Source organism: Rattus norvegicus, chromosome 10 (genome assembly GCF_036323735.1).
Source record: "Rattus norvegicus strain BN/NHsdMcwi chromosome 10, GRCr8, whole genome shotgun sequence".
NCBI lineage: Eukaryota > Metazoa > Chordata > Mammalia > Rodentia > Muridae > Rattus > Rattus norvegicus.
Genome location: NC_086028.1, coordinates 102,539,343 through 102,554,226, shown reverse-complemented (window position 1 = coordinate 102,554,226; position 14,884 = coordinate 102,539,343). Strand labels below are relative to the sequence as shown.

At 48.8% G+C, this 14,884-nt stretch overlaps 3 protein-coding genes across 22 annotated transcripts; 2 read left to right on the top strand and 1 right to left on the bottom strand.

Annotated features, from left to right (window-relative positions):
* The first annotated feature begins 26 nt into the window (after positions 1-26).
* Srsf2 (serine and arginine rich splicing factor 2) lies at positions 27-3,265 on the top strand. 9 transcript variants are annotated; one of them, XR_358012.5, is made up of 5 exons: positions 59-610; positions 845-1,155; positions 1,428-1,531; positions 2,201-2,306; positions 2,809-3,250. XR_358012.5 is itself a non-coding variant. In XM_006247813.5 (3 exons), exons 1-2 carry the CDS (start codon positions 249-251, stop codon positions 1,146-1,148), a joined length of 666 nt encoding a protein of 221 aa, XP_006247875.1. In that variant the 5' UTR covers positions 59-248; the 3' UTR covers positions 1,149-1,155; positions 1,428-3,250. The 9 variants fall into 9 exon arrangements, 3 of the variants coding, with proteins under 3 accessions (XP_008766604.1, XP_006247875.1, NP_001009720.1); XR_005489902.2 differs by lacking the exon at positions 1,428-1,531 and having other exon boundaries at positions 27-610; XR_005489901.2 differs by having other exon boundaries at positions 2,201-3,250.
* Positions 3,266-3,444: 179 nt separating this feature from the next.
* Positions 3,445-8,125, bottom strand: Mettl23 (methyltransferase 23, arginine). 4 transcript variants are annotated; one of them, XM_006247798.4, is made up of 5 exons: positions 7,808-8,125; positions 4,889-4,993; positions 4,007-4,244; positions 3,849-3,933; positions 3,445-3,765 (listed from the first exon to the last, which is right to left on the bottom strand). In XM_006247798.4, exons 1-5 carry the CDS (start codon positions 7,808-7,810, stop codon positions 3,600-3,602), a joined length of 597 nt encoding a protein of 198 aa, XP_006247860.1. In that variant the 5' UTR covers positions 7,811-8,125; the 3' UTR covers positions 3,445-3,599.
* A 115-nt stretch (positions 8,126-8,240) lies between these two features.
* On the top strand, positions 8,241-14,292 carry Jmjd6 (jumonji domain containing 6, arginine demethylase and lysine hydroxylase). 9 transcript variants are annotated; one of them, XR_010055212.1, is made up of 7 exons: positions 8,523-8,656; positions 9,001-9,389; positions 10,459-10,745; positions 11,283-11,418; positions 11,884-11,977; positions 12,684-12,822; positions 13,318-13,404. XR_010055212.1 is itself a non-coding variant. In XM_006247806.2 (7 exons), exons 1-7 carry the CDS (start codon positions 8,528-8,530, stop codon positions 14,089-14,091), a joined length of 1,263 nt encoding a protein of 420 aa, XP_006247868.1. In that variant the 5' UTR covers positions 8,523-8,527; the 3' UTR covers positions 14,092-14,292. The 9 variants fall into 9 exon arrangements, 7 of the variants coding, with proteins under 7 accessions (NP_001012143.2, XP_006247868.1, XP_063125543.1 ...); XM_006247806.2 differs by lacking the exon at positions 13,318-13,404 and adding an exon at positions 13,960-14,292 and having other exon boundaries at positions 11,283-11,380; positions 11,889-11,977; XM_063269473.1 differs by having other exon boundaries at positions 11,283-11,380; positions 11,889-11,977.
* The last annotated feature ends 592 nt before the right edge of the window (positions 14,293-14,884 follow it).

Below are 14,884 nucleotides of genomic sequence, written 5' to 3'. Positions count from 1 at the left end.
CCAATCAGGAGATTCATTTCCGGGTGGCGCGGGCGCCATTTTGTGAGGGTGGATATAAATGTGCGCTGGGGCCCGCCCGCCCGTTTAGTTGCTGCTTACGAGTCCTTCCCGCGAGGGTGCTACGCGGCGGCCTTGCGGCTCTTGGCTGATCCACGAGGATTGTAGCTGCCGAAAGCCAGAGAGAAGCCGCGTTTCCTGAGAGCGAGGGCCTGTCCGGGGCGTTGGGGTCTCGGCGCCGCTTCGCAGCCATGAGCTACGGCCGCCCGCCTCCCGATGTGGAGGGCATGACCTCCCTCAAGGTGGACAACCTGACCTACCGCACCTCACCCGACACCCTGAGGCGCGTCTTCGAGAAGTACGGGCGCGTCGGCGACGTGTACATCCCGCGGGACCGCTACACCAAGGAGTCCCGTGGCTTCGCTTTCGTCCGGTTCCACGACAAGCGTGACGCCGAAGACGCCATGGACGCCATGGATGGGGCCGTGCTCGATGGCCGCGAGCTGCGGGTGCAGATGGCGCGCTACGGCCGTCCTCCCGACTCGCACCACAGCCGCCGGGGACCGCCACCCCGTAGGTACGGCGGCGGCGGCTACGGGCGACGGAGCCGCAGGTGAGCAGGGCGGAGAGGGAGGCGGACGGGCACAAAGGTGCGCGGAGCACGTGGAGCGGGCCCCTCCCTCGTGGCTGGGGCGGCAGCGCCAGGCCATTCGGTGCGAGACCCCGCCTCGCGGCGAGGGAAATGGCGCCTGGCAGCCAGATAATGGCGGCGGGGCGGGTAGAGCGGGCGGGGCAGAACCGGCGGCCTGCAGCTCACCGTGTCGCGTCGCTCGCGTCCCATTCGCAGTCCTCGGCGCCGCCGGCGCAGCCGATCCCGGAGCCGGAGCCGTTCCAGGTCCCGAAGCCGCTCTCGCTACAGCCGCTCCAAGTCTCGGTCCCGCACTCGTTCTCGCTCGAGGTCGACCTCCAAGTCCAGATCTGCCCGAAGATCCAAGTCCAAGTCCTCGTCGGTCTCCAGATCCCGCTCGAGGTCCAGGTCCAGGTCGCGATCCAGAAGTCCTCCGCCTGTGTCGAAGAGAGAGTCCAAGTCTAGGTCGCGGTCCAAGAGCCCACCCAAGTCTCCAGAAGAAGAGGGAGCGGTTTCATCTTAAGAGAATGGTAATGTCTGCGGGGATCTGAGACACGCCCTAACTCCCGAGGGGTATGGTGTAGGTTTTTTGAGTCGTGTTAGCATAAAAGAGACTCCTGATGTTAAGAGTGCTACTACTCTGAAGTTATTCGGCTTTGGGAGTGATGCTGAAGAGGGGTCTGCAGAGAGGATTGTGTAAAGCTTAGATAGTAATGGCTGTTTCATTCTGTTTGAGACCTATTAATGAAAATGACTATTTCTTGCTGTTTTTATCCAACGTCTGCATTTTCCCCCTTTAAAGCTGCGGTCTCCTGTTTGATAAAAGAATATTGGCCAGTATTGCAGATTTTAACTGATTTGGCTGATCCTCCAGGGACCAGTTTCTGTGGGCGTGTATTGGAGCAGGTTTGTCTTTAAATGTTAAAGATGCACTATCCTCATAGAGAAAAGCAATCAGTGCAACTGCTGTTGTGCTGCCTGGGACTTCTTACTCTAGTGGATGAGGCAAAGGAATTGCAATTAAGGAGCAATGAACTTTTGGAACCCCAAAAGAAAGTTACAGGTATTGATCCGCACTGGGTGGGGAAAGGATAGTGTGTCTTTAACTCTAAAATTGTTTGGTCCTATTTTTCTTTTTAAAGGAAAGGGCCCTAAGTAGCTGATTAAGAACATCCTCAACTGCCAAATGTTCCATTCTCAAACATCTCAAAGGGTAGACTAATTCTGAGAGCAAGTTTTTGTTTGGATACAGCCCCACCCTACCCTCTCCCCCCCCCCCTTTTTTTTTTTTCTTTTAAACCAACCCTCCCTTGCCTTTTTTTTTTTTTCTTTTTTCTTTTTGCCTTGGTTATTTGGCCAAGAATCACACATATCTGAACGTGCTGGTGGTACCCTTTGGAAAAACTCCCATTTGGGCCTTTTAAAACTGATAATGGCCAGGTGGAACCTTCTGTAACCCACTTGTTTCACCAGAGCCTTAGTAAGTACATGCCTGATACTGAAACCAAAACCATGCGCACTTTGGTGCCTTTGTAGTAGTGGAAAGTAACTGAACCTCTTTCTTTTCAAACCTAGATGGATCGGCAAGCCGCTTAACAGAGGACTTTGGGGGAAAGGACCACAAACTCAGTCCATCGGTCCGTGGAAGAGTCCTTGGAACAAGCAACTGGCTATTAAAAAGGTTATTTTGTAACATTTGTCTAACTTTTTACTTGTTTTAATCTGCCTCAGGTGGCAAACTTCATTTTATGTGCCATTTTGTTGCTGTTATTCAAATTTCTTGTAATTTAGTGAGGTGAGCGACTTCAGATTTCATTATTGGATTGGATATTTGAGGTAAAATTTCATTTTTGTTTATAGTGCTGACTTTTTTTGTTTGAAATTAAACAGATTGGTAACCTAATTTGTGGCCTCCTGACTTAATAAAGAAACGTGTGCAGCCATTACATACAGCCTAAAGCTGTCAGCAGATTGACTCAACATTGCCTTCACTCCTTAAAAATTAGAAACCTATGAAAGTTGGTGTAATTTGCTCATATATGTTATTTACCTTCAGGTCTAAATGATAATCTGAACCCAAATTTGTATAAAGACTTTTCAGGTGAAAAGACTTATTTTTTTTTTAAAGGATTGTTTACCCGACACAATTCTAATCTCTTCTCTTATGTATTTTTGTGCACTAGGCGCAGTTGTGTAGCAGTTGAGTAATGCTGGTTAGCTGTTAAGGTGGCGTGTTGCAGTGCAGAGTGCTTGGCTGTTTCCTGTTTTCTCCTGATTGCTCCTGTGTAAAGATGCCTTGTCGTGCAGAAACAAATGGCTGTCCAGTTTATTAAAATGCCTGACAACTGCACTTCCAGTCACCCGGGCCTTGCATATAAATAATGGAGCATACAGTGAGCACATCTAGCTGATGATAAATACACCCCCCTTCCCTCAAAAAAAAAAAGCGCAAAATGGTAAATCTGATACTTGTGTTGTGAACTTAAAAAAAAAACAGAAAATGTTAAGGAAGCAAATGGTTTGTAACTTTGTAAGTACTTAAAACATGGTGTATCTTTTGCTTATGAATATTCTGTACTATAACCATTGTTTCTGTAGTTTGATTAAAGTGTTTTCTTGGTGTTAGCTTTTTTGAGAATATGTCCTGGTCTTTTATTTCCCTCAGCTTAAGGTCTATGTGATTACTTTGAATGTTAACAGCCTTAGAAGTATAAAATGCAAGATACTGAGCCCCTTCCCTCGGTATGAAAATGTGGGTTGGACTCTGCTTTTTAGTGGCATAGCAGTACCAACTTTAACGATTGGGAACAGAGACCAAGTCCTTTTCAATGTTTAATTTTGTTGAAGTTAAATGTTGGCCGTAGGCATGACATCACAGCATTAAGACTTGCACCCGCTGAGTTTTCTCAAGATAATTCATCTTTATGCCATGTTATTTAGACATTGTCCCAGAATAGCTTGAGGTATAATTCATTCAGGAACTATCCTTTGCAAAGGAGATGATCAGCATTTCAATAGTATGTCTTCCTGGAAGGGTAGACTCTGCTATATCTTCCTTGTCTGCATCAAAAGACTCCAGAGGAATGTGCACACACCTCATATCCCACTTGTAGAGCAAGCCTTCCAGTGACCAGTCAGCACTGAAAAGAAATAAACCATGATTTTAGGCCTGTTTTTTAATGTATTTCTTTTATTAGGAAAGCAGCTAGTAAATTGTCCTTACCTTCTGACCTGGTATGTAGACCAGAATTGAACTTTGGGATTCTTCTGCATCAGAAAGTATACTGTGGCTAAAATGCTTTCAAAGTCTGAGGGGAGTGGTGGAGTTAAAGTTAGTTTTATAAGATACATCTGGCCAAGTTTGCTATAAATTAGACTTACCTTCTGGTTCAAAGAAAACATCAGATCCAAGAATGATGTCTTGTGGTGGCAATGACAAAGTGTCCTTTGATATGTGGCCCCACGTCAGTCCTACAATTTGCACCTGTGGCAGGTTATTCATCTGGCAACTTTGCCAACAAATATCCAGACAATGAGGAAGCTCTGGGCTGTCAGATAGTGTTACTTTAGCACCACATTTGGCAGCCAAAATTCCTGGAAGGCTCACTCCAGCTCCAATCTAAATGAAGATGGTATTTAAGAAGAATTTAGCTTTCCCCCTCCAATGAGAGTTTGCATATTCTAGTCTGGCCTTGAACATCTGCCTGTTGCATCTCAAGGCTGGGACTAAAGGCAATTACAGATCTAAAATTCAGGCTTAGGAGTTAATGGCTAGGGTCGGGGATTTAGCTCAGTGGTACAGCGCTTGCCTTGCAAGCGCAAGGCCCTGGGTTCAATCCTCAGCTCTGGAAAAAAAACTCAACGAATAAGAGTTAATGGCTAACTAGTTTGTTCAAGAGTGAGTGTATGCTTGCTTGAAGTGTTGAAGGCAGTTTTAATTTGTACTACAGATAGTCTCATTAGTAGGATCTAGAATAGAAGCACCTGACAGCATGTAGTACCAGAAAAGGTGACTTAGCCAGTTAGGCTACTAATTGGTATTCCCTTTACAGCTAAAATCTCCAGACTGTCAAATCACTTTTTAAAAGTAATTAAGAGGGGTTGGGGATTTAGCTCCGAAAAAAAAAGCACTCTACCAACTAAAAGTAAGAACATGAATGCTTTTCCCAGTTCAGAAATCCAAACTTTGCCAAACTAACCAAGTTTAAATACAGACTGTCTAGGCAGAGGGAATATGATCCCAACATTTTAGTAACTGGTTACCTCTAAGACAGCTTTGCCTGGCAGAACTCTTCTGTGAAACCACAGGTATTGGGCCAGGACTACAGCACAGGGCCAAACATACATCCCATACTGGACATGCAGGACCTGGAATGAGAAAGTTAATCATTGACATCCACCATGACGGTGCTCTCCAATCTACCACCTGCAGATCTGAAACTAATACTCTTAGTCCAATGTAGCCCAGGCTGGCCTCATCCTGCTAAAGTCTCCTGAGTGCTAGAATTATAGGCATATACCACACCTACGTTGAACCCAGGCATTGTGTATGGGTTTTGTATATGTACTACTTGAATGCCCGGTGACTCTGAGCCCAGGTCTCTGCAAGAGCAGCAAATGTTCTTAATACTAAGCCATCTCTTCTGCCCCTCCACAAGTATTTAATAAAATGAGATTCAGGGACAGGACTTTTAGGACTAGAATGTACACCGTACATATTACATACTGGACGATGATGTGCAAACGAGGGTATCTGGTTGGTAATAAAGGATACAGCAGTAAAGTAAGAGGATGTGAGGGTATAGCAGGAATAGACAGGGTGGCCTGAACAAGTGCCTCTAGTCTGAGTACAGCCCACAGGCATAGCTGAGATGAAGTCACTGTATTGCTGGGCATGTCCTGCAACTATGCAGACTGCTGGCCTCAAACTGCAGCATTCCTCTTGAATGCTGGGATTAAAGGAGGGATTGAGGGCATGTGCCACCATGCCCTGAAAGTTAATCTGTAAATTAAATAAAGCTGTGGGGGTGGTGCTGAGAAAGATGGCTCAGAGGTTAAGAGCACTGACTGCTTGTCCAAAGGTCCTGAGTTCAGATCACAGCATCCACATGGTGGCTCACAACCATCTGCAATGGGATCTGATGCCCTCTTCTGCTGTGTCTGAAGACAGCTATAGTGTACTCATATATAATAAATCTTTAAAAAAAAAAATAAAGCAGGGTATGGTAGTGCATGGCTTTAGTACACTTGAAAGGCAGAAGTGGGCAGGTCTCTGGTAGTTGTGCCAGGCCAGCCAGAACTACATAATGAAATCCTATCTCAGATAAATATCAGTGCCTAAGCATCAAACCCTGCCTGACTCAACACATACATGCCTATACCACAGTGGACTGGGCTTGAGGGAAGGCCTGGCCTGGTAGACTTTACCGTTGAGTACAATAAGGGCCCAGAGAAGGATGTTTCTAGAAGAAATGCAGATCTTTATATAAAGAAACTGGGCTTCTTTACTCATAGGGAGTATCTTTACTCCCTAGATTTGGAAGGAAATTCAAGAGTTTTTGACATGAAGACATTTGGAGGCTTCAGGAAACAAGTTCTGCTTCAGTCTCCCTCTTATGCTGTGTTGTCCCCTGTAACACGGAACTGCTCAGACAGGACAGACAGGAAGAATAAGGAGTACAAGACAAAGTAAAGAGCTCCTTATGCCTGAGTCTGCTTGGAGTCTCACCAGGTCAGGGTCAAATCTTAGTACAACAAAACTCACTGTGAAGTTTGTCTACAGAGGAGCAAAGTTCTTTACACAGAGATAGTTCAAACCAGAATGTTAAAATATCTAAGAACCAGCAGGATACATAACCACCAGCTCTTAGGAAGTGGAGGCAGGTGGAACTTTATGGGTTCAAGACCAGCCTGGTCTACAGAGCCAGTTCGAGGACAGCTACAGCCAGAGTGAGACTGTCTCAAAACCGCACAAAGAAAATCCCTCAAAACAAAACAGACAAGCTTCTCCTGAAGCTGACCCTTGAATGTAACCTCACAGCTTTTCCAGCTGTAACCTGCAACTCTGAGGATCTCACAATATTATAAACATGTACCTAATGTAAAGTTTCCTTTGACCCTTGTAGCATATGGTTTTGGCACAATCACTGTAACCCTTCCTGCCTAGTGCACCTCACCAATCACCCTATGGTCTTATTTACTAAAAGAACAGCTTAGGATTCCTTAAACAATTTAACTTCAGATGTTACCAAGCCATCCATATGGCAGTTAAGACACTTAAGTGCAGTATTCTGACTTGTGAAGCCTGTACCTCGAGCCTTGCCTTCTGTGTCCTTTCCCTAAGCATTCGCTCCCAACTTAAATCCAGGTTATATTATTAGTATCTTCCAACTCTGCTTCACGCCGAATTGTCCTGAAATGTTTTTCTGTAGTAAACAGCCAAGAATCTCTACTCTAATGAATGGCAGAGTTACTGGGGTGGAGGAGTAGTACATCTTTAATCCCAACACTCCAAGGTAGAGGCATGCTGATCTTAAGTCCAGACTGGTCCACAGAGTGAGTTTCACAACAGCCAGAGAAGCATATAGAAACCCTGTCCCAAGACAAAACCTCTGCTTCACTTGTGTAGAAATCTCTGGAGAAAAACGTGGCTGCTACAGGTGGCAGCATAGGGTTGTACCTTCTGCTCCCCCTACTGCCAGAAACACCTACCTATGGGCCAGCTGCTAACATTACATCACAAAAAAATCCCTTGTAAAGCCCGACTATCCAGTTTTAGGGTAGCTATGAGTTCAGAGGAACAAGCCAGGGCCGATGTAGAAAACTTTATTGGGGTGCTGGAGACAGGAATCCCTGGCCTCAAAAGTTAAACCAAGTGAGAATTACGGGGTTAGGTATAAACTCAAAGGCACGACTTTTGCATAGCATGTATGAGTCTTAGGTTTGATCCCCAGCAGTGCTTAAGTCAGCATGGTGGTGCACACTTGTAACCTAAGGAAGTGGGAAACCGTGGTTCAAATTCAAAGCCTGCCTGAGCTCAAAAATAAAACAGAAAGGGAGTCGGGAATATCCCTCAGTGGTGGAGCACTTGCCTAACAGGCAGAGGGTCAATCAAGTACCCAGAGGTGTGGGTGCGGTGTGTTAGATATATTGATACATGCTTTCAAAAAGGTTCTAAGTTACCATCACAGGACAAGACTTTCCCGCTAGAACTCTTCATCGGGCTTCATACCAGACCCGCCACTAATGAACGAAGTCCAGAAGTGAGGGATGCCCCATTCCCAACGCTCCAACCAGAGGGCGCTTCCACGTGGGTGCCGATGCACGCACCTGCGGGACGCGGACCTCCAGCACGGTCGGGTCGGCTCCGGGGCCTGGCTCGTCCCGGAACCGAAAGAGCCGGGCTCCGGCCATGAGGCCGAGCTCACACGGAGGGGTGTCCAGGGACGCCGGGTTAAGGGGCGGTGCTCAGGGGCTCCAGGTCGGACGCCGTCCAAACCAAATACAGGAAGCAGGCGGCCGCAGCGGGCCCGGCCGGAAGCGGACCATAGGGAAGCGACGCGCACCCGGAAGTATTGCGTAGCCAAAGCAGGGAGGGGCAGGGCGTCAGCCACACGACCTTCCCAACATGGCGCCCAATTGGCGCGCGTGAAGGCGGACCTGGCAAGTCGCTGAGGCCAATGGCGGACCGCATGAGGCGGTGGGGCGGGGAGGACGGCTGCTGTTCGCCCAACCCGAAGCTCCGGTGGTGGCTGGGGAGTGAATTTTCTGGAAGGCGACTTTAAAGGCGCCGGGCCGGAGCGAAGGGCGTTTCGGTGCCGCGCCAGCTGGGGAGGGCGCACTTGGTGGCAGGAAGCGAGTCGCGTCGAGGTCGTGGCGGAACCGGACGACTACCCGCTCACGATGAACCACAAGAGCAAGAAGCGCATCCGCGAGGCCAAGCGGAGTGCGCGGCCCGAGCTCAAGGACTCGCTTGACTGGACGCGACACAATTACTATGAGAGCTACCCGCTGAGCCCTGCGGCCGTGCCGGTGAGCGGGGCGCGGGACCCCACTCAGCGGCTCTCCGCCTTCGGTGCCCGCTATCCGAGGGCCGCTTGTCCCCGACCGGGCCCCGCAGCCGGGCTGTCAAAACTCGCTCATTCGTGGGAGCTTCGAGCCCCTCCCTCCCTTGAAGGGGTGGCTCCGGGTGCGACGTGCTCACTCTCACGCACGTGGGCCTCGCTCCCTCCCCCTGGAGGAGCAAAGGCACGTTCATTGCTAATGTGTGTCATTGCTAATGTGTGTCTTTGCTAATTGGCCCCGTGGGACACCTTTATCCGCCACTGGACTTCTTCCAGGGTCTTAACCGGACAGGTCTTTTGTTGTTCCCCCAGGATAACGTGGAGAGAGCTGATGCTTTGCAGCTGTCGGTGAAAGAATTTGTAGAGCGGTATGAAAGACCTTACAAGCCCGTGGTTCTGCTGAATGCACAAGAGGGCTGGTCCGCACAGGAGAAATGGACTCTGGAGCGTCTCAAAAGGAAATACCGGAACCAGAAGTTCAAATGCGGTGAGGATAATGACGGCTACTCGGTGAAGATGAAAATGAAATATTACATCGAGTACATGGAGAGCACCCGCGATGACAGTCCCCTTTACATCTTTGATAGCAGCTATGGTGAACACCCCAAAAGAAGGAAACTTTTGGAAGACTATAAGGTGCCCAAGTTTTTCACAGATGATCTTTTCCAATATGCGGGGGAGAAGCGCAGACCCCCTTACAGGTAAAGTATTTCATGTCAAGTGTTCAAAAATCTTCCAACAGTGACAGGCAGTGGTAGCATAGCACACACCTTTAATCCCAGCACTTGGGAGGCTGAGACAGGCAAATCTCTGTGAGGCCAGCCTAGGCTACAGAAAAGCAAGGAAAGCAAGGGCTTACACAAAGAAACCCTGTCTCAGGGGGAAAAAAAAATCACAAATCTGAAAACCTTCCAGAGTGTAAGGTCAGCAGAACTCTGTCTAACCTTGTAAAAGCCGTGAGGGTCTTCCCTACATGTTGACTTGTTTATGGTCCTGCTTGAGAAGATGGGGTTCCGTTGGTATGTGTACTGGAGGGTTCTTCCAGACATCTGGATTCCTCAAATTCACTCTTCAGGCCATCTAGCTTTTTTTTTTAACTTCATGCATGCATATGTGCCAGTGTGTGCGGGCTGCCTGAGGTCAGAAGAGAGGGTCAGATTCTCCGGAGCTGAAATTAGGGAGAGTTGTGAGCCATTGGGCCCCATGTGGGGTGCTAAGAATTGAACCATGGTGCTTTTGAGAATTCAGTGCTCCTAACCTGAGCCATCTCTCCAGCCCAGCCCCAGGACATTTTAGTGTAATCACTGATTATTAAGGAAGTTTTACTCACATTTATACAAGTGTGACTTCTTGTCCTGTAATTCACTAGTTACCAGGCTGACCTTAAACTCACAGATATTCGTCTGCCCCTGCCTTCTAAGTGCTGGGCATTAAAGATGTTCAATATTACGCCTGGCTTGGTTTGCGTTTTTTTTGAGATAGGGGTCTCTGTGTAGCCCTGGTAGGCTTTGAATTGACATCTACCTGCTCTCCAGAGTGTTGGGATTAAAAGCTTGGCCCACCACACCCAGCAAATGGATCAAAGTCCAGCTATAACTTGCTTTAGTGGATTTTATTTTTTCTGTCAGACATCAGTTCATATACTGTCCACTCAGTGTGGTATATCAGAATGTAGAGTCTCTGAGGACATGTGTGACGGTGTATTATAGAGGCTTTTGTATCACACACATTTCACATTACCTTTCATGTCTTCATGTCTGCACCCTGTAGGTGGTTTGTGATGGGGCCACCACGTTCTGGAACTGGGATTCACATTGACCCTCTGGGGACCAGTGCCTGGAATGCCTTAGTTCAGGGTCACAAGCGGTGGTGCCTGTTCCCAACAAACACACCCCGAGAACTCATCAAGGTGACCCGAGAAGAAGGAGGAAACCAACAGGATGAAGCAATTACCTGGTTTAATGTCATTTATCCCCGGACACAGCTTCCAACCTGGCCACCCGAATTCAAACCCCTGGAGATATTGCAGAAACCAGGAGAAACTGTCTTTGTACCAGGTATAGATGAGCTAGAATAAGCTACGTTCTTGCGAGCTCCAGCCGTGTTGGAGTTGTACTGTATTGTCCTTTTGGAGTAGAATAAGAATGAGACAGAAAGGTCCGTTCTATCTGCTGGGTGTGCGCGCGCGCGCACGCACACACACACACACACACACACACACACACACACACACACACACACCCCATGACGATAGAGTTAGAGTCTCAAATCCAAAGGGAGAGAGAGAACCTTCACGTCCCAGTGCCTGTGTCTGAGTAGTAGTCCGGGTTCTGCCTGCTCTCCCTGGCTTTTTGCTGAAGTGAGTGCAGAGCTGGATGAATGCAGTTTCCATCAGTTAAAGGCCAGGGGTCCTCTGAGAAGTTTGCTTTTACAGTGTTGGCCCCAGCTAGCTTACCAGGAGGCACTCAGTCTGCTGCACTCCTCAGCTCTGCCTCAGGGTCTGTAAACAGTGGAGAGAGTACAGGCCCCTGAGCTAGACCCCAGGGTGTCTGTGGGGCTGGTCCTCACTGAGTTCTTCATTTGTTGGATTTCAGGGGGCTGGTGGCACGTCGTCCTCAATCTTGACACCACCATTGCCATCACCCAGAACTTTGCCAGCAGCACCAACTTCCCTGTTGTGTGGCACAAGACGGTAAGAGGGCGGCCAAAGTTATCCAGGAAGTGGTATAGGTGAGAAGCTTTCTATTCCCTTCACTTTGTCCCAGTTCTTTCCCCAGACGTGAAAAGGGAGGAGCTCCCTGCTGCAACGCTGTGCGTGGGGACGGCTGGGGCTTGTAGCCTTGTGGGTAGAGGGCCGAGGTCAGGGCTAGTCAGTCGGCAGGGCGTCTGCTGGCCTCAGGTGGCAGGCTGCGGCTGGCTCTGCATGGTTGGTCAACATCACAGTGAAGACATGGTCACAATTGGGATTGTTTCTTAATTTGGTTTCCCTGCTCTGTTTTCTCCTTTTTTCTTATTCTTTTTATTCTTTTTTGTTTGTTTGTTATTTTTTAAAAATAAAAACTAGCACCAGCCAAAACAACAACAAAAGTCTTGGTTGAGGTTTTCCTTTTCCCTGGAAACATTCATTTGAACTTGCTACCTTCAGTTCTTGTGAGGCAACTGCCCTGGAGACTTAGCTCCTCTGTTTATCCACAGAACAGATACAGCACGGGCAGCGGCAGTGCAAGCCACCCCCAGCCACCCCGTGCCACTGTGTCCCAACCCTGACCTGGAGGGACCAGCTCTCGGGGTAAGAGAGGGATTCTGGCTTGCTCAGTGCTCTGCCTCCCTGCTGAGAGGCCAGCAAGGGTGGTGGCTGCTGTTCCCCTGGACTCTGGGGCATGAGGCCTACTTACTCTGTCCTGTAGACCACTGTGTGCCGCAGTGAGGCCACTCCAAGGCCTCAGCACACGGCAGGTCTTTTGTTGCTGGTCAAAGTGGATGCCAGGTTAGGTTGCTGCTGGGGGGGCTACTGCTCTTAGCTCGGTTTCTCTTCCGAGTGAGGGGGTGGTCTCTCGTGTGACCTCTTATTTCTTATGAACCTAATTGTTTCTGCTCTTACTAGTATACTCTAACCAGCTCCCACCCCCATCACTAGCACCACGCTTTGGGAAGGAAAGGCTTTTAAAAAAGGAAAATGAGCCAGAAAAGGTTTAGGGAGAAAGTAGGAAAGGAGCTGTTTCTCTCAGGGGAATCTTAAGGACCCCTCCCTCAAGAAACCCCGCCTCCAGAGGTTCGTGGCTGGTGCTCACGCAGGTGTGTGGCTCTAGAAGGTTGTTTTCCTTCAGCGAATGTGGGCAGCCTATGTGGCCTGTCGCCTGGAGCCAATCCAGCCAAAGCACTAGGCATGGCCAGGTGCTGTAGCAGTGGAGGCCTCTACTTTGAGTCTGTGTCATTGTGAGCGGGGGTTGCCACCAGCTGTCACAGCCCTGAGAACAATACCTTTTGCCCTTCAGGATCTTGAAGCAGGAGCACCCTGAGCTGGCAGTGCTTGCCGACGCTGTTGACCTCCAAGAGTCCACAGGCATCGCCTCTGACAGCTCCAGTGACTCTTCTAGCTCCTCCAGCTCCAGCTCGTCGGACTCAGACTCGGAGGTGAGGCCCTCAGCTGCCCAGGCTCCCTCAGTCAGGCAGTGGGTCTCAGTTTCCTCATTCGGGACAGGTGCTGTCGTCCCCATGATAGCACCAGTTTACAGCGTCTCACACGTGTGAGCTCAGCTCCTGCAGAGGTGCCTGGGTGTGTGAAGGTTTGTGAAATGGTGGCCTTGTGATCCCAGGGAGCACAGTGTCAGGATTTAGACTATTCTGACCATCTCAAAGCCCTTGTTACACGTAAGTCTAGAAACAGGATACCCAGTGATCTGCTTCAGTTTAACACCAGCTCAAAGTGAGAAGGTCGTCTGCCCTGACAGGATTGCTGCTGGTGTCACCCTGCTAATGTGTCTGGCCTAGAAAGGCCCTGTGCTCCATGTTCGACAATTCAGAAAAAAAGGGAAAAAGGGAAGACGTTTTGTCCATGTGGAATTCTTGTTTTGTGGTTTCAGTTTTGGGGCTTTTTTGATTATTTTTTGTTTTTGCTTCTCAAAACAGGGTTTCTCTGTGTAGCCCTGGCTTTCCTGGAACCCAGTCTGTAAATCAGGCTGGACTCAAATGCTGGATTAAAGGCATGAAATACCGTGTCTGGCTTTCTTTTTCCTTTTTTTTCTTTTTTTTTTTTTTTTTTTTTTGAGTCAGAGTCTCTCTGGCTGTCTTGGAACTCATTCTGGAGGCTAAGCTGGCCTTGGAGAAACAGACATTCACCTGAATCTGCTTCCCAGGTGCTGGGATTAAAGGTTTTTTGGTTTTGGTTTGTTTCTGAGAGAGTCTCTCACTCCGGCTGTGGCTATCCTGGAACTCATTCTGTAAACCAGGCTGCTCTTGAACCCACAGAGATCTGCCTGCCACTGCTTCCTGAGTGCCCAGATAAAAGGCTGCTCCACCAAGAGAAGTGCTCTTGGCTACTGAGCTCTCTCTCCAGCACCTACAGCTTCTGATGTTCCATTGGCTTATGTGTGTGCTTGTCATCTAGGTATTTACCGTAGTACACATGTGGAGGCAGAAAATGGCTTGAGGGAGTTGGTTCTCCTATGGAGTGAGCCCCAGGGGTTGAACTGAGGTCATGAAGCTTAGTGTCAAGCCTTATCCATTGAGCTGTCTCCCTGGCCCTGAATTGTTTTTCCTCCCTGTGTCCAGTGTGAATCTGGGTCAGAAGGTGATGGGACAACACATCGCAGGAAGAAGAGGAGAACTTGCAGCATGGTGGGAAATGGGGACACTACCTCACAGGATGACTGCGTGAGCAAAGAGCGCAGTTCCTCCAGGTGACCACATGTGGCCGCTGTCTGTGCAAGGCTGTGCTTGCAGCAAGGCTTAGGAGGGCTGACACCCAGAGAACAAGGACACTGAGATGGGAGTTGGTAGCATTTGGTACAGTGGCTTTTCTCCATGGTCATATCTTAGGGGCAAAGGTGTGTGGATGGTGCCAACGAAACCCTTTACCTATTTAATAAAGACGAATACATTTTATATTGTGGACAGCTTCCTTTGGGCATACTGTAGTCCCCTGTGCTCCTTTCTTGTGGGGTGTGTGGGTGTGTGTGTGTGTGTGGGTGTGTGTGGGTGTGTGTGGAGTTAGGGGTGCCTGCTGGTGTGTATCCTGTTGCGGGGTGACTAGAACAGTAGGGGAATTATTGGAGCAGTCGTCTCTGAAGGCTAAACAGACTTCCTGTATAATATCTTAATCATTTCTCTAGACTTGTTTTCTGTTTCTCTTTTTAAACAAGATTGGTTCTAAGTAAGTCAGGTGTGGGTGGTGGGTGTAAGTGTTCAATCCCAGCATGCTGAAGGCAGGGGCCAACCTGGTCTACAGAGTTTAGGGCAGCCAGGGCTACACAGAAGAACCCTGTCCCAAAAGAGACCGAGAGAGATTGGATTTAAGCTAACTCCAAAACCAAAAAGCATTTGCATCTGCTCCTGTGTGGCTAGTGACAGGCCATGGTGGAAGGTGGATTGACCCTGGCTGGTGTTGGGCCTGCGGCACTCTGAAGTGCTCGAGCACCACAGCTGAGGGGCAGCCCTTTGCCTGCCTTGTCCTTGAGCAGTTGGGAACGCACAACGA